The sequence below is a fragment of the Procambarus clarkii genome, chromosome 23 (genome assembly GCF_040958095.1).
Source record: "Procambarus clarkii isolate CNS0578487 chromosome 23, FALCON_Pclarkii_2.0, whole genome shotgun sequence".
Lineage (NCBI taxonomy): Eukaryota > Metazoa > Arthropoda > Malacostraca > Decapoda > Cambaridae > Procambarus > Procambarus clarkii.
The window spans coordinates 12,870,070-12,897,271 of NC_091172.1; the positions used below are offsets into that span (position 1 = coordinate 12,870,070).

The following is a 27,202-nucleotide window of genomic DNA, read 5'->3' on the forward strand; positions in this document are numbered from 1 at the left end:
TGATGAAGGAGACTCCAAGAAAAGCCGAGGAGGCTTTGGAGGACCTGACGTGTCTGCATGCACAAGTGTATCATCAGAAGCAGTTGACTCAGCATAGGAGTCATCACTCTCCAAATATTCAGACTCAGATTCTGCGGGATATCTACGGGTTTCTGAAAGGATAACACCAAAACACAGCTATCAAACCTGATTCCAGATTTTTTTTTTTTAAATATCTTTAATCCCACAATATATTATAAAGACAAATGTACAGGCCACATCCAAACCTATGAAGTTCAAACCAACACATTAAACACATTGAGTTCTATTAATTAACATGATTTGCACAGCATTAAAGCCAACTCAGGTTTTCCTGGCAATGCCAGGCATCATTACTAAATATGTTTTCCTAACCTTGTCATTAAATAATGTTTTTATGTAATACTGCATAGACCTGCAGTTAGGTAGCAAGATCTCATACACAGGTCGGGCCATTACCCCACATTGGCCAAAAGCCATATGAGATTAAATTAGTGTTCCTGAAAAGCAGCTCTCATGTTAAGTACCTTGTAACCTATTACACAACCAGCTATATATGTATAAATGTTGCTCACCAAACTGTACTTACAGGAAGCAAGATTAATAATAATATAAATAGCTATTGTACCATGTGCAGTTATACCTGTTGCTTCCATCACTTGATTCAAGTTCATTCAACTTACATTACCTGTAACCACTTGCTGCATGCAAGCATTATCTTACACTTCCCTGGGCATCTACAGTATTTCAATCTTCTACCTATTTCTATCCACTATGTTTTCCTCAGAATCTTATACATTGTGATCACGTTATCTATTGCCATCTCTTCTAATGTCGTTAATTTTAGTTCACTAAATCAGTCCTTAATATCTTTTTGGTGTGTAGCCAGATGTAGATTCTATATTTGAGCTGCACACTCCAGGCCAAGTCTAACACGTCTTGCTATAATATTCTGGAGGATTCCTTGCTCAGACTCTTGGAAGCCATTCTTATGTTAACTAGTCATGAATATGAAGTTGATATTCTGTTACACACATCTTTTCCAATTACCTGATTTACCTAACTAACCAGTTCCACTATGGGTGGGCGGGAGGTGCTTACTTGTGCCACAAAATGCAAATAAGAGCTGGTGAGGAAGTTGGGTGTTACACAAATTTATTAATTAATTTAAATGTTTACAAGTACAATAGGCTTTTGCAACAATTTTAGTGCAAAAACACAGAATAAATCTTGGTATCTAAACAGAAGTTGGAGGGGAGGAGGGGGGTCAGCAAAGAGTTATATCATGCTAAGCACTCATGCAGGAGGGTGGGAGGCAAACATTACGAAAAGAAGTAACAACTACTCGCCCACCTTTCCAGGATGACAAATGAGATCTGATAAGGAATGACTTACCTGCCAACTTGCTTTATCTGCCTACCTACCTGGCTAGTTGTTTATGTAGCTTGGTTCTGATGGAAGGGGCAAGCAGCAGCTTTCAGCTGCTTCTTAATTCTGTTCATACAGTACTGTACAATACAGTACTCATAACTATCTAATTTATGCACAAATTCAATCACAAACATAACTGATGTTTTATTACCTTACAATTATGCATATTACTCATATAAAACTTAAAAAAGTGGAACACTTTGAGTGTGGAACATAACATAGCTTTTAACATGGCAGCCAATGGGACAAAATTTTTGTTTACAAAATATTTGATAATCGAATACGTTTCAGGAATGAATCTCATTTGTTAAGTGAGGAGGTTCACCTGTATTCTTATCCTCAAACAATATCAGCCAATCCAAACAAGATTCAGGAATAACGATAGTCGGATTAATGAAGTCTGTCTGTACATATTATCTAATTTGCGTTTAATCAAATTATTATTATTCTTGGAATTAATCAAATGTTTCCCATACAATAATTGACAAAAACCTACAATATGTTTTGAGGAAAGAACATATAGAATCAGGAGTGGCCTGTACATAGAATTTGAGGCTGTGCAAATGAAATTGTATATCAGTATTGATATAGCTATTAGGAATAAGAATGAAAGTAGTGAAAAAATGCAGATGTTATGCAGTATCTTACGAGTCACTTCATATTTTGGTGCAGTGGGATGTTTGGCCGTGGAACTCTGCTTGGGTTTCTTGAATCTGTTTAACAATACTTCCATCTCCTTCTGACGCTCTGTCTTGACTTTGTTGTGGATCTCATTCCCACGCCAATTATCTTTAACCATTTTAAAAACATTCCTCTGTGATTCAAATGAGTTTGAATCATCTATGCCAGGTGATTGTGACTTGTTGCCTGTTATGAATACAAGAGTTTAACTTTTTATTTTTGAACATACATTAGTGTAAAGGATATTATATATTAGGTTTGACTGTGCTGTATTTGCAAAATTTTAAGCCACTTCCAATCCTAAGGAGGACGAGTTTTTTGACATTCAGTACTTATTTCGTACAAAGTTTGGATCTAAATTTTGAGCTACACGCTTAAGCTGAACTATCCCATTCAAAATTGTTCTTAACACAATATATGTATAGTCTATGCTGGAAGATAGTGCCATGAATGATGTCATGAGTTATGACTTAAAAACATGCTCCCCATTATTACAATATGGTGTTGGAATTGCCATTTTCAGTATAATTACTTTTCAGCACAAATTTTTTAACATGTACATATCAAAATTTTAAATGTTTATATTTCCTTTCATAACCAATCAAAATATTTGAAGAATTAATAAGCTTTCCTTATGCCAACGTGTTCCAATTACAAACAAATTTGGATATTATTAAAATGATAACTGCCTATAACTTATCTCTTACAATACTAGTACAGTAATGTATTACAAGTGATTGCTATGTACACTCTGTAATATATAACAAATCACTGGAAATAGAAACCTACCAGAACATAAGATGATAGCCAATGTACAGCAGTACTAATATAACACAAAAGACAGGAGGCAGTGAACTATGGGCCAGTAACCTTTACACGTATACTGTGTAAGGTGATGGAAAGGACCATACGAGGCTAGTAGAACAGCTTGAGAAGAACATTTATGCTATCACCAGCATGGGTATACTAACAAAATTTTGCCTCACAAACTTGATAGGATTTTATGACCAGACAATAGAGATCAGACAAGACATATAACATGCAAAGGACTATCAGAGAGCTGTCTCACAGTACAGTACAGTACTCCACATAAGACTAGTGCACACCTTGAGACTAGACTAGCCATAACTAAGTTGAAATAATCTGTTAATTTGCATACTAGAGTGCCGGTGATTAATTAACGACAATAAGATGTATGATTTTGCTGGTGTGCCAGTTTTAGTTCTCTGTGAGGCCATTCAGTACAGAAGAAATGAATGGTGTGAAGAATATTTTCCCAAGACTACACAAGTGTTACTATGGTATTAATATGATCAAAACAAACAAACTATTTTTGTAATTTACCTCTTTGGATTTGATGTAACTTTTCAGTAATGGCTGGGGATGGCTCTAGTGCCAGCTTTTTTGTTGGCTTGTAAACTGGCTGTGAGTGAGCCACCGAGGATTTACTCGAGTTCTCGCGGCCTCCACTGGCTTGGTCACCATGAAGGGCCTAAATGAACAATTAGTTTAAAAATAATTTAAGATTAATTTACCTAATTTATATTAAATGTTAAACATTATTTAATCTTACTGTAAATGGATAATCATTACACTTATATTTATTAGACAATATCCAATCCTCTACCATCACCCAAGTAAGGTACAAACCTTAAACCTCTTCCTGAATTCTGCTCATTTTTCTCAATTAATTTTTTAAATAAAGTTGATATTAGTATAATATAATGTACATCAATAGAAATTAACCACTGTGATGCGCCACATTTATTGTGACATTCTTAATGTGCGCCGAAAATAAGGTGCTCCAAAAACAGTATTTGCTCTTTTAGTATTATTAATTAACACCCAGGAGGCACAAAAGTTCAAGTACAAAGTATCTATCATAGTTTAGCCGTTGTTGCCTGAGAAGTTGTGGAGGTGGTGAGATCGTGCCTTGCTCACCTTAAACACTTTCATATCTGCACCATTAGTTCAGATTTTCCTTAAAACATTTCACTGCCTCTGTTAAGTGGCAGCCAGTCAGAACCAAGTCAGTCAGTCAAGCATTCACAGTCAAGACCAGTCACAGGCAGTCAAGCATTCACAATTGTGGTAGAAACCGGTTAGGCATTTACAGTCAGTAAACAACGAGAATTTAATGTTGTGCAGTCTGCCTCATGATCCACCAGCTGGTAGCAACAAAGCCTGTATTTATACCATCCAGATGTGACTGGGAGGGTACACCTGGGGGGAGGGGGGGCTCTGGTGTGGGGGATGGAAGTAGCGGGAAGGGGCTTGTGGCGGGATAGGGAATGAACATAACGGGGAAGGTCGAGTGGCGGTATGGGGGTACCGGTGATGGCGCGGTGTGGGGGACGGAGGTTCACCCCACCATCCATCCAGTCCCCTCACCACCCATCCACTCAGTCCCCTCACCACCCATCCATCCAGTCCCCTTCCACCATACAGCCATCAACCCCCCCCCAATCCATCCATCTATCCAATTTTACCACCATCCATCCAGTCCCCCCTCACCATCCTGGGACCCATGGCATAATATATAATACAAACTTTTCTGTTCAGAAAACAAAAAATAATGAAATTTTTTACAAAAAATTCAAGATCGGTTGTGACTACGAGGGATAGACTTGTAAACAGAGTGCCTTGCCCTGGTCCCCCAGCCCCACGTGCTCGTTCGACACATAAGTATACAAACAGACATCATCTTCCACGTAAACCATTGTGAACCAATTCAAATTTTACGGCAAATTTGACGCAGTGTTGCAAAAAATTTGTCTTCTAGGGCAGTCATCAACAGAGGTTCCACTGTATATATAAGCCTAAATCATGTAATTGGACACAGCACACATTTTGCCTGAAAAATATAATGATAATCATTCACTTGCTGCTGTTAAACTTCCAGTGGCTCATAGTATGGCTGCCCTACACGTTCCTAAAGCCATAGCCTTAGGATCATTTCATAGGCCTAAGTAACCTAGAATACGTTACTAAGTCCATGAAAGAAAAGTGAAAGTGGGTTTTTCAAGATTGGGGATAGTTACTTGAGGTCTGAGGAAGCTAATGTGTGCCCCCTTATATGCATGGGATTTTTTTTATTCTAATGATATACAGTACTAATATCATCATATGTTGGCTGCCGCATATTTGGGCACGCGAGTTTTCTCGGCCAGCGCAGCACAGTGGTAAGGGGCATATCTTCAAAATCTAAAATTTATGGAAACATTTTTCTTAAATGACACAAATTGTAGGTGAATGCTTCCTAAATTTTAAACATTAAATTATTATACAAATTAGCTAACCACATATTCAAAAAAATTAAACACCTCAATACTTATTTCCACTGAAACCGGGACAATAACAAAGTTCATCAGCTGGGGAAAATAAATAGCATCCAGCATCACACACCTTCAAATGACAAAAAACCACTGTCCATTTTCTGGGTGAGCCCCGGATGCTCCCTGGAGCTATAGGACTGATATGCACTATATTAGTCTGGGGCTTCAGCCAATGCAGTACTGCCTACTGGGGACCAGAGTCAGAACCAGGTCCCCTCAGAGAGGAACAGGGAGCAATGGCTTAAGGAGACCCCCTTGTATTTGGGGGTATTTCTTGCCTGCCATCGACCAGGATTAGGCACCCAGAAAGGTAGGCATCTCAAAACAAACCCCACATGGTAGAAATTGTGAAAACCCAAGACCGAACAGAGAAATAGAACTTCTCAAAAGAAAAAAAGGAAAACTATCAAACAAGCAATTGTCATTCACTGTCACCGCACAGCCCTCCCCTCCCCAGGAGGGGTAACGGGGAGCCCCGGACCCACATGCTGGACCCCTCACACCTCAGTTTGGAGGTTGAGCATCAAAAACGAAACTGCCGACCAGAGGGAGGGAGGGAGGGTGCCAGGGAGCTTCTGAGGCTCACCCAGAAAATGTCGTTTCATTACGTACAATGCTGGTTTTCTGTGGGAAAGCTCTTCCAGCTCCTTGGAACTACATAACCACAGATAAGTAAAAAGAGGGACTTGCCCGGGAGGCAGCCACGTCGTGAGGATCAACTCGAAGCAAGACAACTGGCTGCAACCTGCAACCCAAAGTCACACACGAAAGACTGGGACAAAGAATATTTACCAAATAACGGGCGACCAGGACCCTGTTTGACCTCCAAAACCCCCGAGCCCGAATGTCAGTCCAGGAAATGTTGCCAAACACAGCAGTCAAGGCAGCATACTTATGAACATCAGGGGCACAAGGGTAGACTGCAGGCTGGCTACACTTAATAACCCTGCGGACGACCTGAAACCCGAGCCCTGGAACAGGGAATAAGGGAAATCAGAAGAACCCAAAGCACATCCACAGTCACAGAGGCCAAGACGCGCAAATAACGGCGCAGCCGCAACTAAACAACACATGATGCACCCACGGCCTGACCAACCAAGCATCAATAACAAATGGACCCCTCCGGAAGCCTGCCACCTCGTTCTTCGCCAGAAAAGAAGATGGGTGCAACTGAACAAAACGTCCACCACAACCAAAGGAGCAGAAATTTGTGCGCCAGAGGAGAGCATGAAGCTCACCGACCCGACCACCAGAGGCCAATGCCAACAGAAACAAAGCCTTCTGGAGGCAATCTCAAACCAAACGGGACACCATAAAATGAGAAAAGAAAGTACCCTGTCCAAGGACCAGGACGGCTCAGGCAGCGCATGAGCAGGCCGGAGGTGAAACAAAGCATGAGAGCTTCTTGGGGTTATTCTTATGATATACTTGCCCGGCTCCACGATGACTGTGACTTGGGACAAAGTGGTCATCCAAAAGGAGGGACAAGGAATCCAATGGTTCAGACACGACAAGTTCAGATTGAAACGAAGATCCGCACAATCCCATTTCGGTACTGGAAGCAGGCGGGAAACCAATCTGAGGGACGAACCCGGTTCAACCACGCCCAAGTGTACCCACTCCAAGATGACCCGACAGAGCGAGGGAGAAGAAGCCTGCCCGGCAAGCCCCAACGGGGTATGAGCAGTCCAATGACACCACAAGCCGGAGGACATGACCCAAATTGCCCACGAATCGTAGGACCAAGCCCGGAACCTGGAACCAAACTTGGGGAGGAGCTGATCCCAAATCAAACTTGTACTGGGAAGGTGAGTAAGAAAACCCCCTCGCCCTGTAACAACAACCCTGTGATGAGGGCGCCAAAATCCAGGCAGGATCAAAGAGGGTTCCAAGCCTTCCCTGGGTGATTCCTCCCCCAGGGAATCCCCCCTCCTTAACATGGAGGCTCCCAGGGGGGAGGGCCTGGGAGCCTCCACGTTAGGCTCCGGAGCAGAGCTGTCCTCCATACCCTCCACCCCTGAAGAAAAGGCAGCAAAGAAGGGGGCCTGCTGGTCAGACCCAGAAGCCTCGGCAGCAGGAACAGGCTCAAATGCCTCCTCCGTCTTGAAAGGGGCGGCTCCCCAAAGCTGCCTGAATCTCATCACAAATCCCGCCCTGACTCCGAAACCCTTGGACGTTTGGGAGATGGGGGAAGGAGTAGGGCGAACCACGCCCACCGGGGAAGAACCTGAAGGTGCAGACGGAGTCAAGGTCGAAAAGTCCAACACCCCCAGGTCTGGGTCCCTAAAACCAAAACGGGGCAGCCCTAGGGCATTCGAGCAGGCAACAACCAAAACCTATGATACAACGTAGATGCCGCCTGACCTTTAAGAACTTCCGAAGAAGAATGGGTAAATATGCGTACGAGCTGTGAACATATCTCGCATGATTCTGGGTTGTAGGTGTCACTGACCCAACAGGCAGCATGACGGAGGCAAAACAGGTGACCATCACCCCGAGACAAGGGCAACGAACAACGTTCAAACTCTCACAAGCCAAGATGGGACTGAGAAGATTCATCCATGAGTCTGTCAAGCCCAACAGGGTATTCCAGGGCCAATAGGTTATTCAGCCTACAAGAAACCCAGGCAACGATGCTGCAAAGCCGGTTAAGCCCGAATGAGAATGTCAACAAAGGGAAACAGGGCTTTAACTGGATTTTAACTGGAAGGTGTACAAGCACAGGGGGAGGGGGGAAGGGGGCTAGACAAGGGCCACCAAAATACCTTAGGTGGACTAATAGTCAAACTAGGCAGCTCTCCTCCAAGCAAAAAGAAAAAGAAAACCCTCGCAAATGCACAACGACAATAGGAGGAACAGGGCACAGCCACTGCATAGTAGGCGCGCTGAGCAGCACCGTGTGCCCCAAACCAGCACCACCACCACTTCCTACCCAAGGCCAAACAAAGGCCACTAAACCCCAGCTGGCCCCAAAGGTGGGGCAACTGCTGAACAGAAGCAACCCCTACGGAAGTGAAGCCCGGGAGCACCAGGAAAGGCAACCCTAGAACCCAAGGGTAGTACTCACAGGGCACTTAGGAAAGGAAGCCCTAAGCACATGCAGTCCTCAGTACACTATAATACTCCTAGCCACTGTGACACAAACAGCAGGAAACACCACAAGAGCCCAAAATCCAGCAAGAAACTGAGACCAGAGCGACAGTTGCCTCCAGAGCGCTTCAGCCAAGAATTAAGATGTGAGGGGGCTGGCGTGTGGGTCTGGGGCTCACCCCTCCACCTCCTGGAGAGGGGAGGGCTGTGCAGTGGCAGTGAATGACAACTGGTTGTTTGCTAGTTTCCTTTGTTTTCCTTTTGGGGAGTTCAATTTCTCTATTCTTTCTTGGGTTTTTACAATGTCTACCATCTGGGGTTTGTTTTGAGATGCCTTTCTTTCTGGGTGCCTAACCCCAGTCAATGGCAGGCGAGGAATGCTCCCAAATATAAATGAGGGGTCTCCTTAAGCCATTGCTCCCTGTGCCTCTCCAAGGGGGCCAGGTTTCAGTCCTGGTACCTAGTAGGCAGGTAGGTCTCCATTGACTTTAGCAACTGATTAATATAGTACATATCAGTCCTGTATCTCCAGGGAGCTGGAGGGGCTCATCACATTATAGGTCAATAAGCCTCTTACAACCCAACCTGGAACAGAAATTGGTCAAATACTGGTACAGATTATTTTTTGGAGCATGGACACTATTTACAGGATTTTTCATCACTGAGGAAAAGTTGAAGGCAGTGTTAGCACAATTATTCCATAACTAAACCACCAATAAGTTAATACCTAATAAGAATACAGTGTATGATGTCTACCCAAATTCCTCCAAACCTCCTCTTTTCTTCCTACCCTCAAATTCAAAGGTATTCACTCTTCAAACTTCCATCATCCATTCATAAACATTCAATCCATCTACATATTTTAATCAATTACCTTTTCCATGATACTTCAATGATTATTTTTTATTTCCCCTAACTAAATTCTTTAGCATTTACAACAAAAATGCTGGAAAACTGGAATTGTATACAAAAAATAATGAGGATATTAACACTGTTGCTCTGGCCTCTCTGCACTTGCCTGAGCAAAAATATTCTGGGCTCCACAAGCTTCTCAGCGATGCAAAATTGATTTACAATCATTTTACATTTTGTTTACTTTGGTTATAGCTATAAATTTGGTGTCAAATTTTTTGTAAATAAACTGCCTACATAACAGATGCAAAAGTAAGTTATTTATAAGACAAGCTAAAATAAATACCAACTTTGGCAAATTTCCACAACTTAATTTTGTGGTAATTTCCCGTGACTTTTCAAGATTTTCCATGACCATAGGAACCTTGTTAGCATGCACTGCTCAAAATGGTTATTGATTCTTGCACTCTTAGATATCTCAATTATATTCTTATTTTTACTATATCCTTGACAACACCCCAAGCTTCTCAGAATGTCACTACAGAACCTATGCCAGTAATTTTCCCCTCTCCCCCTCCAGAAGGGTCAAATATAACCTAATACAATACTTTAAAATCATGCAGGATCTTCACCAATAAATACATTCTGATTATTTTTAAACTATTCATTATTTTTAAATATATATGCAAATGCCCACTAAATTACATGCTGTAATTTCAAAATATACTAATCACCAGAGGTAGAGGAATACATTATAGTACTTATGTGACATCATACTTGACCACATATACCCAACATGAAGTCATGTACTGTATCAACATAATAGTAGTTTACAACCTTCTAAATTCACCTTTAAAGACACAGGGAGGCCAAAAGGAGCTTTGGGAACAAGTACTGCTCCTTGCTTCTTACTAAACAGAGCGAGGCGTTCTTGCACACTCATTTCGGCAGGATCCTTTGGTGACTCTCGCCCACCTGTAAGTAAAACAGCTGTGTTATTTTGATTATTGTGTGTGTTATATGTGAGTGAGTGTTTTTTATTTTATTAATATTCAGTCTAACAGATTGGTATAAATAGATCCACATTACAGGATTAAATGAGTTAGTTATCCAATTTCTGTATATTTATTATTTACATCAATAAACTTGATAACAATCATTTAGCTACACAGGATCCATTAACTTAAAAAGGTTCTTAGGGTGCAACCAAAAACTGGGTTGCCAAGGCATAATTAGTGGGTCACAGAGACACTAGTGACTATCCAAACTATCACTTTTAATACAACAATAGCTGAGGTAAGAGGTGTGCATGCATCAACTCGCAAGACTTATGGTGTAGCCTGTCTTCAGTAACATCCCAGTTTAAGAGGTTGTTGAAAGTCCAAAGCCAGGGTACTCAGTGAGACATCACTCGCAGCTCTTTTAACCACATTTCCTTATGCCATCATGTATTTGTATTAGACCAGTTCTATAAAATTTTCAATATTATTATTAGTTTATTTTAGCATACAGTTAACTCCTGGCTCGACGTGGGGAAACGTTTCTTAAGACCACATGCAAAATCCAACCATAACAAATTTTAAATACTATCTTATGCAATAAAATATGATTTGGAGTTAGCATAAAAAGAGTTTTTTCTGAGCTGAATTATTTGACTGCTCCCACAAGCAAGATCTCACAGTGCCCTTAGACATCAGCTCATGCAAACAGCATGCACAGCATAACTAGGCGAGTACAGGAGGCGGCATCATGCATCATGGTGTTGTAAAGGCTTTTCAAGCATTCATGTAGGGTTACACTGACAATATTTCTGAAGAAATAATTAGCCCACACTAGAAATGAACATCAGGGGTCAAATTCATGTCCTCACTTGGCAAAACTGACAATTACAAAACAAAATTTCTCCCAAACTACTGAGTAGACTGCTTAGTTAGAGACTACAAAAGTAACTGAATGATCCAACACATTAACCCCTGCACAGCACACCTGTTTTTGGCAAAAACTTCATAGTGCAATTGTTAAGGACATATTTTTGTTGTTTTTATAAATGTTCAGGTAAAGTTAATGTCAAAATGTTTCCAAACTCAACTATTTTCATTTCAAAACACAGAGTGATGAAACCACCATTAAAAAAAAATTAAAATATAGACAAATTAAAAAACAAATCAGACAACTTTCAAAACAGCATTTGTCGTTTAGCGCAGTACAGTGGTTAAAAGGTTTTTTCATATACCAGAAACTCAAGTCAATGGACCTGGTTCATTTCCATTGGCAGTGGGATAGGAAATACCATACTGGGAATGAGGGAAATAATAGGGAACTCATTAAGCGCATGTAATAACAAATTGTATAGTATGTATGTAAATTGTATGGGGCTGGATTACCTTTGAAATAACTGATTTATTGGCTGGAGCATGGGAAATACACACAAGGTGAAATCTTTTTGCATATAGGTTCTGGTAAATATCATTTACATGACACATTGAAATAAAAAATTTCTTAAGTCAAATTTATACTCATTCGGAGAAGTAGTTGGTGCCAGTAATAGCCAGATACAAATGATCTTACCCTTTCTAAGTTATTTACATTGAATCAAAATATAATTTAAATTCTTGTACGACAAAGCATAGAAATGGGGTTAAAAATCCCAGCATGCAGAGCAAGGAGTCAATTGTATATATTACTTTATTACAACTGAATTACTAGAAGGCATGAGTTGCTGAGCTAGATCCACAACCAGCATTTGCCCCAGCCAAAATAGGTTAAGTAACAATATTTTAAATAAATTTTTTTATATATAAAATTTGGCAACTTTCAATAAAATTACTGAATAGTAACATTGGAAAAAACTATTTACTCACCAGCATTATTAAAGGCAGCTGCCCTTTCCTTTACAGATGACATGAAAGGCTCATTAACTAGTGGTGTAGCCTCTGGCATGGGAGCTTCTCCCTTTACAATATCACCAACTGGAGGAGGCTTGCTAGGACTTGATTCACGCCAGCTTTTACGTTGAGGGCTAATATGGTTCAAATCCCGCCAACTTTTACGTTGAGAGCTAACGTTACTGAGTTCACCCTGGCTTTGTGGTAAATACCTGATAATAACAAGAATTATTTGACCATCTAACAAAATTTAACATCAACGAAATAAGCACAAATAAAAATTATAGAAAAGTCTGAATATAACAGCTTTCACTTGCTCACTAACTAAAAATTGTGCAGACAGTTGTTGTTTATGATAAAATAGATACCCATGTCACTGATCCCTTGTTCCTCCTAAATGTTCAGTAGAGTACATTAAAACATTTCGTCCACAAGGGATATACAAACTGAAAAAGTACTTTTAACAGCTGCTTAAGAACTACACATGCTGATTTACTCATCACATTAGCAATGCAAATGTCTTTTGCTTGTACTGTACTGAAAATAAATGATTTGAGAGAGACAAGCTTTTCTAAACAAGTATACCAAAAAAAATATTAAGGAAAATATAAAATAGTGAAAGAGCACAATGCAGGTGGAAAGAGCACTGTACAGGTCAAAACATATGTTGCTTGTGAGTATAACCAATCATGAATCAGTGTAGAATGGATAACTTGTTTACCTGGCCAACAGTTGTACCTCTAATGGTCATCACTGACAATTCATTTCTATAAACTAAAAATTATCCTTAAGTATTTTTAATAAAGAATACTTAAAAGAATATTGAACACAGCATACAGCAAGGGAGTGCCAATGGGTAAGATCTCGCGTTTAGGCCTACATATCAATGTCTACTGGAAACGAGATCTGGCACATGGACATCGACTGATTGATTGTAACTTTTAATCTGTGTTCTAATTCACTATCATAATTGTTGTGGATGATGATATCCATAACACAAAAATTTTCATATATCGTCCTAATTCATTTACATTTTTAACTTCCATTCATGTGCATTTTGCTTCTTAATTTTTTTTTAACTTACTTGTGAGGGCTTTGGGGTCGAACAGGACTCCTGCCTCTTAAGGGGCTGGTTGATGCAAGAGTCTCAATCTTCTTAGGGCTTATTTCATTTATACGGTTCCCACTTTGAAAGGAGGTAATCTTCTTGGGGCTCACTGGCCCTGAAACAGACTTTCCAGGACTCCGAGAACGATGTGTTCGCTCAGGTGAGGCCTGGCGAATATGCTCCTCCCACCGATTACGCATCTCTCCTACTTTGGATGGGCTTGTATCTCTTGTACGCTCCTTAAAACAAAAACAAAAATTTGTTCTAAGTCCCTTATTTAAATTTGTAATGGAAAAATAATTGTTAGAAATCATAAATAAAAAATCTAATATTTGTTCATTAAAGTACAATAGATGATGAATAAAATTTGTTAATATTTTAATAGCTAACTATATTTAATTATCGCATTAGGACAAATAAAGGTAGGCAACAAATGTCCATGAAAAAATGTGACATGCTTTTATACTGTACAGGTATATGTAATTGGATATAATCAAAACACACGAAACAAATATTGAATACGATACCATATACCAGTAATGTAATATCTTTATAGAATAAATTGAGAAAATGTATTGCCACTACTCTTACACCAATGTTCGCTGATTAAACAGAAACGAGGAAAAGTTGTCAGGATGCATGTACAGTATCTATGAAACTTATTTTTAAAACATACACTGAAGAGTGAAATCTCAATTATCGGCTGTTCTATCATGACATTTGCAGTTTCTTCCAATTTTTCCATCACAACTAATACGTTGTTTATGACTGTGTGGAATATATGAGTCAAGATGTTAAAAAGGGAAAGTTGAATGTGCAATACAAAAGATAAAAGGAAATTATAATAAAGTGGAATGGAGTAAATGTTATATGAACAGCAGTGAAAGAAAATATGAGCAGGAAAGAATAAGCCAGTTAATAGATACAGTAGTGGTATGGAGCAATGAATAGTAAGGACTGCATTAAGGGTGTTTGTGTTTGAATTTCATATATTACACATATTTCTTCCTCCTTCCCTTTTCCGTAAGTTATTTCAGTAATACTCTTCTCTTGTAGATGCATCCATACTTTCCTCTCGTTATTACTATCACAGAGAAGTACATTTCTTGGATGTATGAACGTACCCTCATAAGAGGGTACATTCATACAATACTCCTATTTAACCAGCCCATCCTCTCAAATAATACACCATGATTTGACACCATAATCTTCAATGGACAAAATAATGAGCAAGGAGTGAGAGACAGGTAATTCTTTAAGTACTGTACTTTCATAGTTAATTAATACATCTTCGAGAGAATAAATATTAGAAGTCAATGGTGGTGAAGGCAGTGGTTAGTCAACACCACTGATTTGTAATATTTATCCTTCTGAAGATGCACTGATTAATACAAAAATACTTAAGGAATTTCCAGTCTCATTTACTTTGTGACCAGACTGTCACATTATTCATCATTGATTAATTTCTTCATGATTTACACACATAAGTACTATGAAAAGTAGTGGCTCACAACCACATATTTTATGTGGGTCAGTTTGAGAATTTTAGTAGCCCTTATTTTCTGTTGTGGCAGCTCAAGAAGATGGGCTAATTCACACAACACACAACAAATAGAATGAATTAAATGTTCTAAAATTTATTATTACGTACTCTTGGCTTTATACTAGTCACTCTTCAATGTAAATCCCAGGTAATTAAATCTATAAACCAACATAACTCAGTCACCAAGACAACCAGATACAAACACACACCACTTATCTAGAACCCAACCTACTGAACAAAAAAAGCATTTTACACATACTTTTGTAGTCTAGATCTACACAACTCAAACTGTAATACTAGTATTAACTCATTTCTCCTTAAATATCTTTATATTGTAGCTAATTTATAATATTAAGCATTATCATAATCTTGTACGAAATAAGATATCTTCTCGTACCTTTGCAGGTAGGAGTTCAGGACTGGGCACGCGAGTAAGTTCCCAAGTTGGACTCTGGCATGGACTTTTAGGCAGACAAGACACAACAATAGGTGGTGCTGGTGGTGGTGATTTTGGTGGCTGCAAGCTGTTATTAGAAGTCTGTGGTACAAGAGCCATAGAAAGCTGTGATGCAAGCAAGCAACTGGAAGCAGTATTTTGTTTCTCTGTTCCTGAACTTTTCAATTTATCTGGACTGGAACTTCTCACAAATTCTGCAAGACTCATGCCTTTCACCTTAGAGGGACTTACTGGTTGTTGGATTTTCTCCTGAGGAGCTGATACTTTAACTGGACTAGAGCAATTGCTCTGATCATGATTTTCTCGCTTGAAGTCATAATGAAGCCTAGATTTAGACGCACTTGGAGTAAAGCCCTGTGCTTCCTGTGGGAAAAAATAAAGTTTTAATTAATTTCACTTTCAAAACAATGAAAGAAAATATATAAACTACATCACCCAAAATGTATTATAAAATATGGTCATAAGTATAATCACATCTTATATTTACTGCAATTAAAGTTTAAAACATACTTACCAAAACAACTTGCAAATCATCATTAAAATTCATCTGCAAAAGGTTAGATTGCATATTAAGCATGCAATTTGCATTGAAAAAGTGTAAGGTATTAAAAGCAACCAAGTACCATGCAATGTTAAATAACAGTAGAAATGGCAGCTAATAAGTGTATCTGTCATTTTAAATAACACCAATGTCAGATAAACTTACCAATGAATTAAGCATGCCTTTGTCCCAGACAAGCTTTTTTGTGGGTGAGGCAGGAGGAGTCTCAGTCTGATGCAAAGCTGTCTTGTCTCTTGGCATCTCCAGCTTTGAGGGGTACTTGAAGTAATAAGGGGTAGCAGGGTAGGAAGAGGAGGAGCAAGAGGAAGTAGGAGTGTTGGAGGAATTCATGCTCAGGTTAGAAGTACCCAGAGACTCACCGCCACCACTATTAATATCCATACCTGAAGGACCGCCACCAAAATAGTACTTTTGAGGAAAATGTTCAAATCTTACAGCTGAGGGATGGCAAGGACTCAATGAACCATTAGTCTTTATAGCTGATCTACCTTCTGCTTTCATTAAAGATGAAATCTGAGGAAATACTTTTGCACTAGTGTTAGAATCATCCAAATCCTGGGAATAGCCATGCACATCAGACGCTATGCTCCCCTCTACGTCTACCTGAGAGTTTTGATTGGAAGAAGTGGAGTGATAAGCGTAGTCATCCTCCCATTCTTTCATCTCCTGGCACCTCCGAGCTAGAGACTTTAAGCGAGGTCTGGATGGAGAGGTAGTAGTACCCTGCTCTTTTGCTTGTGAGGTCTCCGGCTGCAAACTCGCACTATGATCAAAATCCACAGTGCGCTTTGGTAATACTTTGTTTGGGCTATTATCACTTCTTGCTGGATTTGAAGACAGTGTACTCCCAGACTCAGAAGCATCAAGATTACTGGTTCTTAGTGGAGTGGTAGCTAGTTTCGAATCATCTGTGAAAAACAACAAAAAATCCTGATTCTGAACTGTCACTTCAAAACATTACATTGAAAATAAACTTACATATGAACAATTTGCAAATTTTTACATTACCATTTTATACTGCAAATAGAAGAGCCCATTACCACTACTCAGCTAGGTAGAGCCAAGTCTTCTTGAAGTATATCTATCCTTACAACAACTCAAAACACTTACAACAATCACTATTATTCAACAACACTGGGTCAAGTTGCAGTTGATTACATAGAGTAAAAACTATGTCTAATACAATACTGTATATGAATTGTATGTACCTGTACAAGTACTATGCTGTTTATGTGCCAGGGTTACAAATGTATATCACTGCAACCAATTAAGAGTAATTTGCTAAATACAGTACTGTACACTTCAATACTTCTAGTTTAATTCTATTACAGAGGAACCTCGGTTCTCGTAGGCCCATTCTCGTAGTAAATTACTAGATTCAGTTGCCCTATTTGCCTTGGGGGTCATAGTTTGTTTATACACATACGGGGTCCACCACGAGTGTGGCGCCTCAGTTTACCAGTGTCTCCCGCCTAGTGATGATCATGCTTGGATTCTTTGTGAAGAATTTCATTGTTTGTGTTTTTTTATTTCTGAATATAAAAGATATTATATATCATGCCATGGGTTCCAAGAAAGTCAGTGGTAATGTTCAACCTAAGAACATAGTTGTGAGGATGATGATAAGAGGAAAACAAGCGATCATTCATAGTGAGACTATGTGGTCTCACTACAGACAAGTGTTAAAACATAGGGAAAAACAAGTGTCTATAGATAGATTCTTAGTAAGACAAGTAAGCAATGAGCCATAACTAGTGGTATGCCTGCAAAACATAAGAGAGAGAGAGTACCCCATAAATGTCATCACTGCTGTTATAATGGAAGGGACCACCTTTTCTAATCACTAACACCTCTCCTCCTCCCCCTTCCTCACTGTCTTCCATACGCCAACAAGAGTCCTCCATAAAGGTAAGGTACCTAAGAGTATTATTATGTATAAAATGTATTTTTTAATTAATATTTTTGGGGGTGTGGAACGGATTAATTCAATTTATATTGTTTCCTGCAGGAAAATTTGTTTCGGTTTTCGTACCGTCTCTGGGGAACGGATTAACTACGAAAACAAAGGTATCACTGTATTAACATTTCACATTTGCAGAGCTCATTTTCCCAGCACACCAAGGTTAACCACAGTTGAGTGGGAAGACAAAACGCAGAACAGTAATATTAACAATACTGTAATTTTACTTTTATTCAGTTGTTGTCCTCTTATTTGTTTACATGTAAAGTTTGCAAATGACTATTATATTGTACAATAAAAAAAGGCATAATAATTTGTTTTATTTCCATTTTAATAATGAAAGTTAATTTTACCTACTGAGTTTCAAGGCAGCCAATATAGAATGGCTTAAGAGCATTTTACATTTGGCATTTTTTTACAAATAAATGTTTAGCAGTTGCACTTCAGCATGCACCCAATCTTGCATGTCTTTGATGAACTAAGCATGAGCATGTAAGTGAAGCCCTGGACATCAATGTTTACCAACATTTCGCATTTAATTAATGTAATTTTTTTTAAATTATTATTCTAGTGTATAGCAAAAATAAAAGGACAGCATAATTATTTATGATATTTTCCATACTGATCTTGGAATGTTTGTACAATACTCACTACCTTGCACTATATGAGAGGCTTAACTGAGCCCACTGAAGCTTCCCAGCTGACTCACTCACAATGGAAACAAATGTATGTAATGAGAAATTAGTTTTTGTTAGAATTCCACAATAGATGCCACAATATGTAGCATCATTCTGGGAAATAAATGTCGTATTAAGTACTGTTCTGTGATTTTACCAAACACTTAAACAGGTTAATTTTAGACACAGGCTGAGTCAGAGGAGCATCAATAAATATTATCCCAATAGATTTTTCTAATTAAATATTTTTAATAATTTTTTTTTTTAAATTTAAGTTGAAATATAATAGCTAATTTAAAGTAACTAACCAGTGAGTAACTAGCAATTGTACTGACCTGTGTATATAGAGTTAATTTGCTTGAGTCGAGTACGGGTAGCATCTGAAACTCCAACATTTTCCTTGTTGCTTGGGTTTCCTGCTGTTCGACCAATGGCTGCTCGACGAGCCTGGCTTCTTGCCATCATCCTCTGAAAATGTTTACAATTATAAGATATGCAAGTACAGTATAAAAAATATACAGTAATGCACTGAGAGGGTTATTACCGGTTGGTATAATATTGCTAAAGAATCTGGCAAAATTTTTAAACATAGTAATGGGAACAGTTCACAATCAACATTGCCCCTTTTTTTTTTTGTTCTCATGGTATGGGAAGGCCTGGAGGAAATAGGAGCACAAATTGAAAAAGAAGACATCAGAAAGAATAGATACAGTACTCCACCCTCTTGACATATCTTTTACACTAAACATGCTGCAGTAACACACAGTAATCAGCATTGCCACACTCCAGCCATACATCTATATCAGGACCCTACCATTTTATACAATCAGGTGTAAAGTGCTATCCATAACATCAATTAATACATGCTGAACATTCACTCACTTAAAATTATTCCATCTAGTCTTGTTTCCTAACTCCTCTTATGCTGTTCACCCCTTAGTCTCTACTTCTCATTCATTCACCTTGTCTGTCTATCTTTGCTGGAATACATTCTCTTAACCACTATCATCCATTCATTCAGTACAGTGCATGTTAATAAAAAAAAAAGTCAAACTCTCCTCATTCTTAGTTTGTTTACTTTTGAACATGATCTATCTACCATTAGCACCACAAAAGTAATATTATTTATTTCTATAACTCGACTATTTTTGTTCATGCCACAACCAGAGGCATCACCATATTTTTATACAGTCCTCATGTTGCCTCTCTTCCAATTATGGGCTTTTATTTCCTTTCTAGACTTAATTTTTGTACATAACCTCATCTCTGGAAAACTACTCAACTAGTATTTAACCCTTTCTTTGTGAAAGTGTGATTCTTATGATTAATAATTCACTGCAAACAATGGATTTTCTCCAGTTTCACACCATAGTTGTGTCACCATTGCATACCTTCAGTTGCTTCACCGTAGCTGAGGTACAATCCAAATGGACTTTTAAAATCAGGCGCACTTTTACCAACAGAGCCACACAATTCAGACAAGGAGCAATGAACCATAATGTGACCATTGTAAGTGGTCACAATGGACCACTTACTCACAGTCAGCCTCCACCACATTACATACTTCCTAATGCATTCCATTTGTTAACTACTCTGACACTAAAAAAATTCTTTCTAATGTCTCTATGGCTCATTTGAGTACTAAATTTCCATTTGTGTCCCTTAGTGCATGTGCCCCTTGTATCAAACTGTCTTTATCTACCCCCTCCAACCTGGTCCTGGATCATCCTAGTTTAGGGTCGTTAAGGTGCGAGGCTCCCTCTTTGTTGAGCACAGAGCTGAGGCAAGGTTCATCTTGATGATGTCATTAACTTAATTGTGTCTTACATCCAGCCCTGGGCATCTGAAGCCAGCCCAGCTTCCACAGTGTAGCCAATGTAGTCTATATTGTATTAGCAGCAGACCACTTGTATTCATTGTGAACTGAGGCACCAAAGTGGAAGGTCACTGTTATACATAGGGGTCTCTGGATCTAGACGTATGCCTGATGCAAACATGGGTACTGCCAGTCCCCCCTGCATGAGGACCACACCGTTCTGAGGTCGGCTTTCTCCTTATCTGATGTTGCAGCATTGAGCACGACATCACTCTGATGTTATAATTTTAATGCTGGTACAGGTTTTAATAATAATAATTCATTGTATTGAGGAACAGGCAGCCAGAGTATATTCATACATGTTAGGCTTATATCGAGGCCCCCCCCCCCAGGTCGAATTACTAGCCCCACCCAGGATGCAACCCCACAACAAGCTGACTCTTGAGTATCTACTTACTAAGTGAACAGTGTGATAGGAAATGCAACCAATCCTGTTCCACCCAGGATTCGAACCCGAATTCAGTATTGCGAGTCGAGAACAAACCGGGCTATACTACCGGGACCGTACAGTAGTTTTGAATACTATTGCAATGTTAGGGCCAATTTAGGTTAGTTTAGAGGATCATAAGCCCCCCTGTCTCACCAATGGTTGCAATAGCTAATAGTTGTAAAGCAAGCTATATATTGCTAGATTAAATTATTTTATGAGAATTAATGAATGACGTGCAACAACTAGTACAAATTCTCAAACACCATACACACCCAGGATAAGTTAATGCTAGGATGGATAAGGTTAGGTAGAAGTGTATTCTGTGTTTGCTTACTTAAGGTTAGGATTTAGACGATGGTACTGTGGTTTAGACGAAGTACTGTAACAAACTTAAAAGGTGATTAACATGAACACTTTTTGAATCGGTCTGCTTCAAAACCTGCACCTCATTTACAAAAAAGAATGTATTTACGAAGTACACTAATTGTTCCATTATTCACAAACGTCAGATTCGACGCTTTCCAGTTCTAACTGCCATTAAACTAAATAACAAGGGCGCTCCCACAGGTACCCTGCATGGCTCCAGACCCACGCGCCACTTACATGGCTTTCACTCACTTTTACAATGCATTCTACAAGTATACCTGCCAACACCTGTGCAAGAGAGCAATAAACACTTACCTGAACAAATGGATCAGCCATGGTGTGTGTATACAATAAAGAGAGAGCAGGAAACACGCCGCGGTCCTCCACCTGACACTCTGGGGAACAATTTTAAATCGAGTGTGGAGGCGGGCGCATGCGCGGGGCCCGCCACCCATGACAACAATAACACTGTTGCCACACTTCCTTCACTCACACAATATATTTCTAAAACCTATTGCGTTCCCAGTATTTTCCATAGACAGAAGTAATGACACGTTTACAAATATATTTGCCCTTCTTTTACATACATGCTAAAAGTATATTATGTGTTTATTCGTTGATAGTCATACACCATTTTCACTATTGTTTTATGGCAGTTGCAGTCTTGATTTGATATATAATTAAGGCCTGTAACCCCCTCTTGTAGGTGCCTATATACTTTTTCATCCATATAAAGCCAGTAGAAAGCAAAATATAGTCGTTTAGCGAGATGCAGACAGTACTATTTATATAACGTACAGTTTAGTTTAGTTCATGCATTATGCACCCCATACCCATCCCTTGGGCGACAATGGAAAGGGTGTGTTATAATGGGCTCAGGGACTCAACCCCAAAATTCATTTATCTAACTCAGCTACAGTCTTGATGGGCTTGTTACAAAACTTACTGTATATTGTTACATCAATAATGGGTTCGAGATCCACCTCCAGTACTTAGCTTGGAGTACAATCTCCAAGCAAAGCAACTTACATATGTGAAGAGGTAGTGTCATAATTGATATCCACTGATCTTGCCCCACCCACACCCCCATCCCTCTTGCAAATATTTAAATAAATAGGTTATTTATAACATATTTAAATAACATAATAAATGCTATTTTTGTACTGCATTTATATTTATAAATAAAATTTACTATAAAAATAAAAATACTATAAAAATTTATAGTATTTCTTTATATTCTCTCTACTCTCGTGCACAATATTCTGACTGTATACAGATCTTCTGCTATTAGTTATAAAGAGGGCAGTATTCCCAGTAAATGGAAAGAAGCTATGATCATCCCTATCCCTAAAGCCAATGGAGAGTACAGACCTGTGTCTTTAACCTCGTGTTTTTTTTCACCATTTGGTCACCATTTGGTCCGGGAGACATCTCCCGTCACGCAGGGTGCAGTTGCGCCTCCACAGATCTCCAGTATCATCTTTTGATACTGGTAATGGCTCAAAAGGGCCACCACTTACGGGCTATTCATGCCCGTGCCACCTCTTGGGTGGCTTAATCTTCATCAATCAATCTCGTGTTTTTGTAAAATGATGGAGAGGATCATTTTAAATAGACTTTTATTTATAATAGGTGATCAGCTGTCTAGTAATTTGTTCGGGTTCCTCAAAGGAAAAAGTACCTCTGATTGTATTATTAAATGTCTAGCTAATGAAAATGATTATTATAGAATTTTCATTGATTTACAAGGAGCTTTTGATAAAGCCAACAAAGAGGTTATTTTATATGAATTAGCTGGTCTTGGTGTTAAAGGGAGATTATTGCGCTGGATAGGGGATTATCTTTACGAAAGGAAGGCTCAGGTGTGGTATCAAGGTTGTAGTCAGGTGTGAGGTCTTTTGAACTCGGCACACCTCAGGGAGGAGTGTTGAGTCCCACCCTGTTTAATGTACTAATGAATAAGATAGCATCTGAGAGATACTCAAATGGGGTAACTCCGATCATATATGCCGATGATATTTTGTTTCAGGGCAAAGATATTTCAAAGGTTCAAACAGTGTTGGACAATTTCGGAAACCTGTGTCACCATATGGGACTGGTGGTTAATGAAAACAAAACTAAGTTTGAATGTAGAAGTCGGAGGCCCATTATATTGAAAATAAACGGTAAAAATATAGAGAGAGTTAATATATATAAATATTTAGGCATATATGTTGGATATACCCATAAGAGTTTGGAAGCTGAGATGAAGAGACTGTTGGGTCAATGTCGGAAGAGATTACAACCTCTGAAGGCCTTGGCATGCTGTGGAAAGGGAGTGGGAGTCCCTGTGCTACGAATGATATACTTGAGTACTGTAAGATCTCTTATTGATTATGCTGCACCTGTCATATCTTGTTTTGGTAAAGGTAGGATGGGCAAGTTGGAGAAGGTACAAAATGAAGCCATGAGAATTATCTTAGGATGCCCAAGAAATGCTATGATTGAGATAATGAGGATGGAGTTGAATCTGCAGAGTATTGGGGATAGAATTGAAGAGATAAATGTAGCCTCTGCCATTAGATTAATGAGAGGTGGGGGAGCTAATGAATTAATCCTCTTGGTTCAAAAGGTGGGAAGTAGTGAACAGTGTATGATGAAGACAAAATCATAATACATAATATTTATTATTATTTGAAAAAATAGTTTATTTGTATTGCACAATACATTAAAATTCCTTAACTGCGCCATTGTGGTTGTCCACCGGTTGGTTATGTATAGCTTGAAGATGTGTAGACCTGGGCAAGGGGCTCACAACTGCTCACAGGAGGGTAAGGGGCTCACAGGAGGGTAAGGGGCTCACAACCGCTCACAGGAGGGTAAGGGGCTCACAGCCGCTCACAGGAGGGTAAGGGGCTCACAACCGCTCACAGGAGGGTAAGGGGCTCACAGCCGCTCACAGGAGGGTAAGGGGCTCACAGCCGCTCACAGGAGGGTAAGGGGCTCACAACCGCTCACAGGAGGGTAAGGGGCTCACAGCCGCTCACAGGAGGGTAAGGGGCTCACAACCGCTCACAGGAGGGTAAGGGGCTCACAACCGCTCACAGGAGGGTAAGGGGCTCACAGGAGGGTAAGGGGCTCACAACCGCTCACAGGAGGGTAAGGGGCTCACAGGAGGGTAAGGGGCTCACAACCGCTCACAGGAGGGTAAGGGGCTCACAACCGCTCACAGGAGGGAGGGTAAGGGGCTCACAGGAGGGTAAGGGGCTCACAGCCGCTCACAGGAGGGTATGGGGCTCACAGCCGCTCACATGAGGGTAAGGGGCTCACAACCGCTCACAGGAGGGTAAGGGGCTCACAACCGCTCACAGGAGGGTAAGGGGCTCACAGCCGCTCACAGGAGGGTAAGGTGCTCACAGGAGGGTAAGGGGCTCACAACCGCTCACAGAAGGGTAAGGGGCTCACAGGAGGGTAAGGGGCTCACAGGAGGGTAAGGGGCCCACAGCCGCTCACAGGAGGGTAAGGGGCTCACAGCCGCTCACAGGAGGGTAAGGGGCTCACAGCCGCTCACAGGAGGGGAAGGGGCTCACAGCCGCTCACAGGAGGGTAAGGGGCTCACAGCCGCTCACAGAAAGATAAGGGGCTCACAGGAGGGTAAGGGGCTCACAGCCGCTCACAGGAGGGTAAGGGGCTCACAACCGCTCACAGGAGGGTAAGGGGCTCACAGCCGCTCACAGAAAGATAAGGGGCTCACAGCCGCTCACAGGAGGGTAAGGGGCTCACAGCCGCTCACAGGAGGGTATGGGGCTCACAGCCGCTCACAGGAGGGTAAGGGGCTCACAACCGCTCACAGGAGGGTATGGGGCTCACAGCCGCTTACAGGAGGGCAAGGGGCTCACAGCCGCTCACAGAAAGATAAGGGGCTCACAGCCGCTCACAGGAGGGTATGGGGCTCACAGCCGCTCACATGAGGGTAAGGGGCTCACAACCGCTCACAGGAGGGTATGGGGCTTACAGCCGCTCACAGGAGGGTAAGGGGCTCACAGCCGCTCACAGGAGGGTAAGGGGCTCACAGCCGCTCACATGAGGGTAAGGGGCTCACAGGAGGGTAAGGGGCTCACAGCCGCTCACAGGAAGATAAGGGGCTCACAGCAGCTCACAGGAGGGTAGGGGGCTCACAGGAGGGTAAGGGGCTCACAGCCGCTCACAGGAGGGTAAGGGGCTCACAGCCGCTCACAGAAGGATAAGGGGCTCACAACCGCTCACAGGAGGGTAAGGGGTTCACAACCGCTCACAGGAGGGTAAGGGGCTCACAGGAGGGTAAGGGGCTCACAGTCACTCACAGGAGGGTAAGGGGCTGACAGCCGTTCAAAGGAGTGTATGGGGCTCACAGCCGTTCAAAGGAGGGTAAGGGGCTCACAGGAGGGTAAGGGGCTCACAGCCGCTCACAGGAGGGTAAGGGGCTCACAGGAGGGTAAGGGGCTCACAGCCGCTCACAGGAGGGCAAGGGGCTCACAGCCACTCACAGGAGGGTAAGGGGCTCACAGCCGCTCACAGGAGGGTAAGGGGCTCACAGGCGCTCACAGGAGGGTAAGGGGCTCACAGCCGCTCACAGGAGGGTAAGGGGCTCACAGCCGTTCAAAGGAAGGTATGGGGCTCACAGCCGTTCAAAGGAGGGTAAGGGGCTCACAGGAGGGTAAGGGGCTCAGCCGTTCAAAGGAGGGTATGGGGCTCTCGACTGCTCACAGGATGGCATGGGGTTCACAGGAGGGCATGGGGTTCACAGGAGGGCATGGGGTTCACAGGAGGGCATGGGTTTCACAGGAGGGCATGGGGTTCACAGGAGGGCATGGGGTTCACAGGAGGGCATGGGGTTCACAGGTGGGCATGGGGTTCACAGGAGGGCATGGGGTTCACAGGAGGGCATGGGGTTCACAGGAGGGCATGGGGTTCACAGGAGGGCATGGGGTTCACAGGTGGGCATGGGGTTCACAGGAGGGCATGGGGTTCACAGGAGGGCATGGGGTTCACAGGAGGGCATGGGGTTCACAGCCGCTCACAGGAGAGTAAGGGCCTCACAGCCTCTCGCAGGAGAGTGTGGGGCTCACAGGACGGTATGAGTCTTACAACCACTCACAGGAGGTCATGGGAGGTCACAGGAAGATATAGGGTTCTCAGCCGTATGGTATGGTTCCTTCAGGCCTTTGTGAGTCAGTAATTGCTCTGCCGTTAGATCTGTATGTTTGCAATAATATAGTTTTGACAACAGAGACGGGATACCAAGGTCTGATTCAACCTCCTCCTTCTTACATGCGAATTTGGCTGCAATGTCTCTCATTATTTATGTCATAAATTATGATATAATTTGACAGTCGGTCATATATTATGATGGGACATAAATTATGATCCATCGTCATAAATTATGATAGAGTGTGTCTGGGAACACCTAGCGCATAGGTTCGAACCCTACTCGCGGCTCCTGTGGATTTGTTCATTGATATATCATGATAATGTGATTTCTCTGTGTATGGGTTATATTTATTAGCTCTCTGTACGAGACAGTGAAGAAATTTAGGGACTGTGAGTCACCTTTCACTTATTACAATAGTCGGCGGTCACTATTTGGGATTCGATTGTTGTTGTTGTTATAGAGTAAGCTACTCGGAACATGTTCCAAGTAGCACGGGCTATGGTGAGCCCGTAACTTACCTGGCACAGGAGCGGGGCAAGTAGCACGGGCTATGGTGAGCCCGTAACTTACCTGGCACAGGAGCGGGGCAAGTAGCACGGGCTATGGTGAGCCCGTAACTTACCTGGCACAGGAGCGGGGCAAGTAGCACGGGCTATGGTGAGCCAGTAGTGGACTTACCTGGCACAGGAGCGGGGCAAGTAGCACGGGCTATGGTGAGCCAGTAGTGGACTTACCTGGCACAGGAGCGGGGCAAGTAGCAC

General features: G+C 41.3%; 1 protein-coding gene across 6 annotated transcripts in view; it reads right to left on the reverse strand.

The window, feature by feature from the left end:
* The window catches only part of LOC123764087 (anillin), a 54,552-nt gene extending 32,812 nt beyond the window's left edge, over positions 1-21,740 (reverse strand). Inside the window, exons 1-11 of one of the 6 annotated variants that reach the window (XM_045751617.2) lie at positions 21,587-21,740; positions 18,935-19,067; positions 16,107-16,870; positions 15,915-15,947; positions 15,341-15,763; positions 13,377-13,639; positions 12,269-12,504; positions 10,258-10,382; positions 3,475-3,622; positions 2,098-2,316; positions 1-152 (exon numbers count right to left, since the gene is read on the reverse strand). The exon at positions 1-152 is cut by the window's left edge and continues 112 nt beyond it. In XM_045751617.2, coding sequence (XP_045607573.2) covers positions 1-152; positions 2,098-2,316; positions 3,475-3,622; positions 10,258-10,382; positions 12,269-12,504; positions 13,377-13,639; positions 15,341-15,763; positions 15,915-15,947; positions 16,107-16,870; positions 18,935-19,067; positions 21,587-21,607 — 2,517 coding nt within the window. In that variant the 5' untranslated portion in view covers positions 21,608-21,740. The remainder of the gene's footprint in view (positions 153-2,097; positions 2,317-3,474; positions 3,623-10,257; positions 10,383-12,268; positions 12,505-13,376; positions 13,640-15,340; positions 15,764-15,914; positions 15,948-16,106; positions 16,871-18,934; positions 19,068-21,586) is intronic. The other 5 variants (XM_045751619.2, XM_069329898.1, XM_045751618.2 and 2 more) reach the window with 5 other exon arrangements.
* Positions 21,741-27,202: the final 5,462 nt, after the last annotated feature.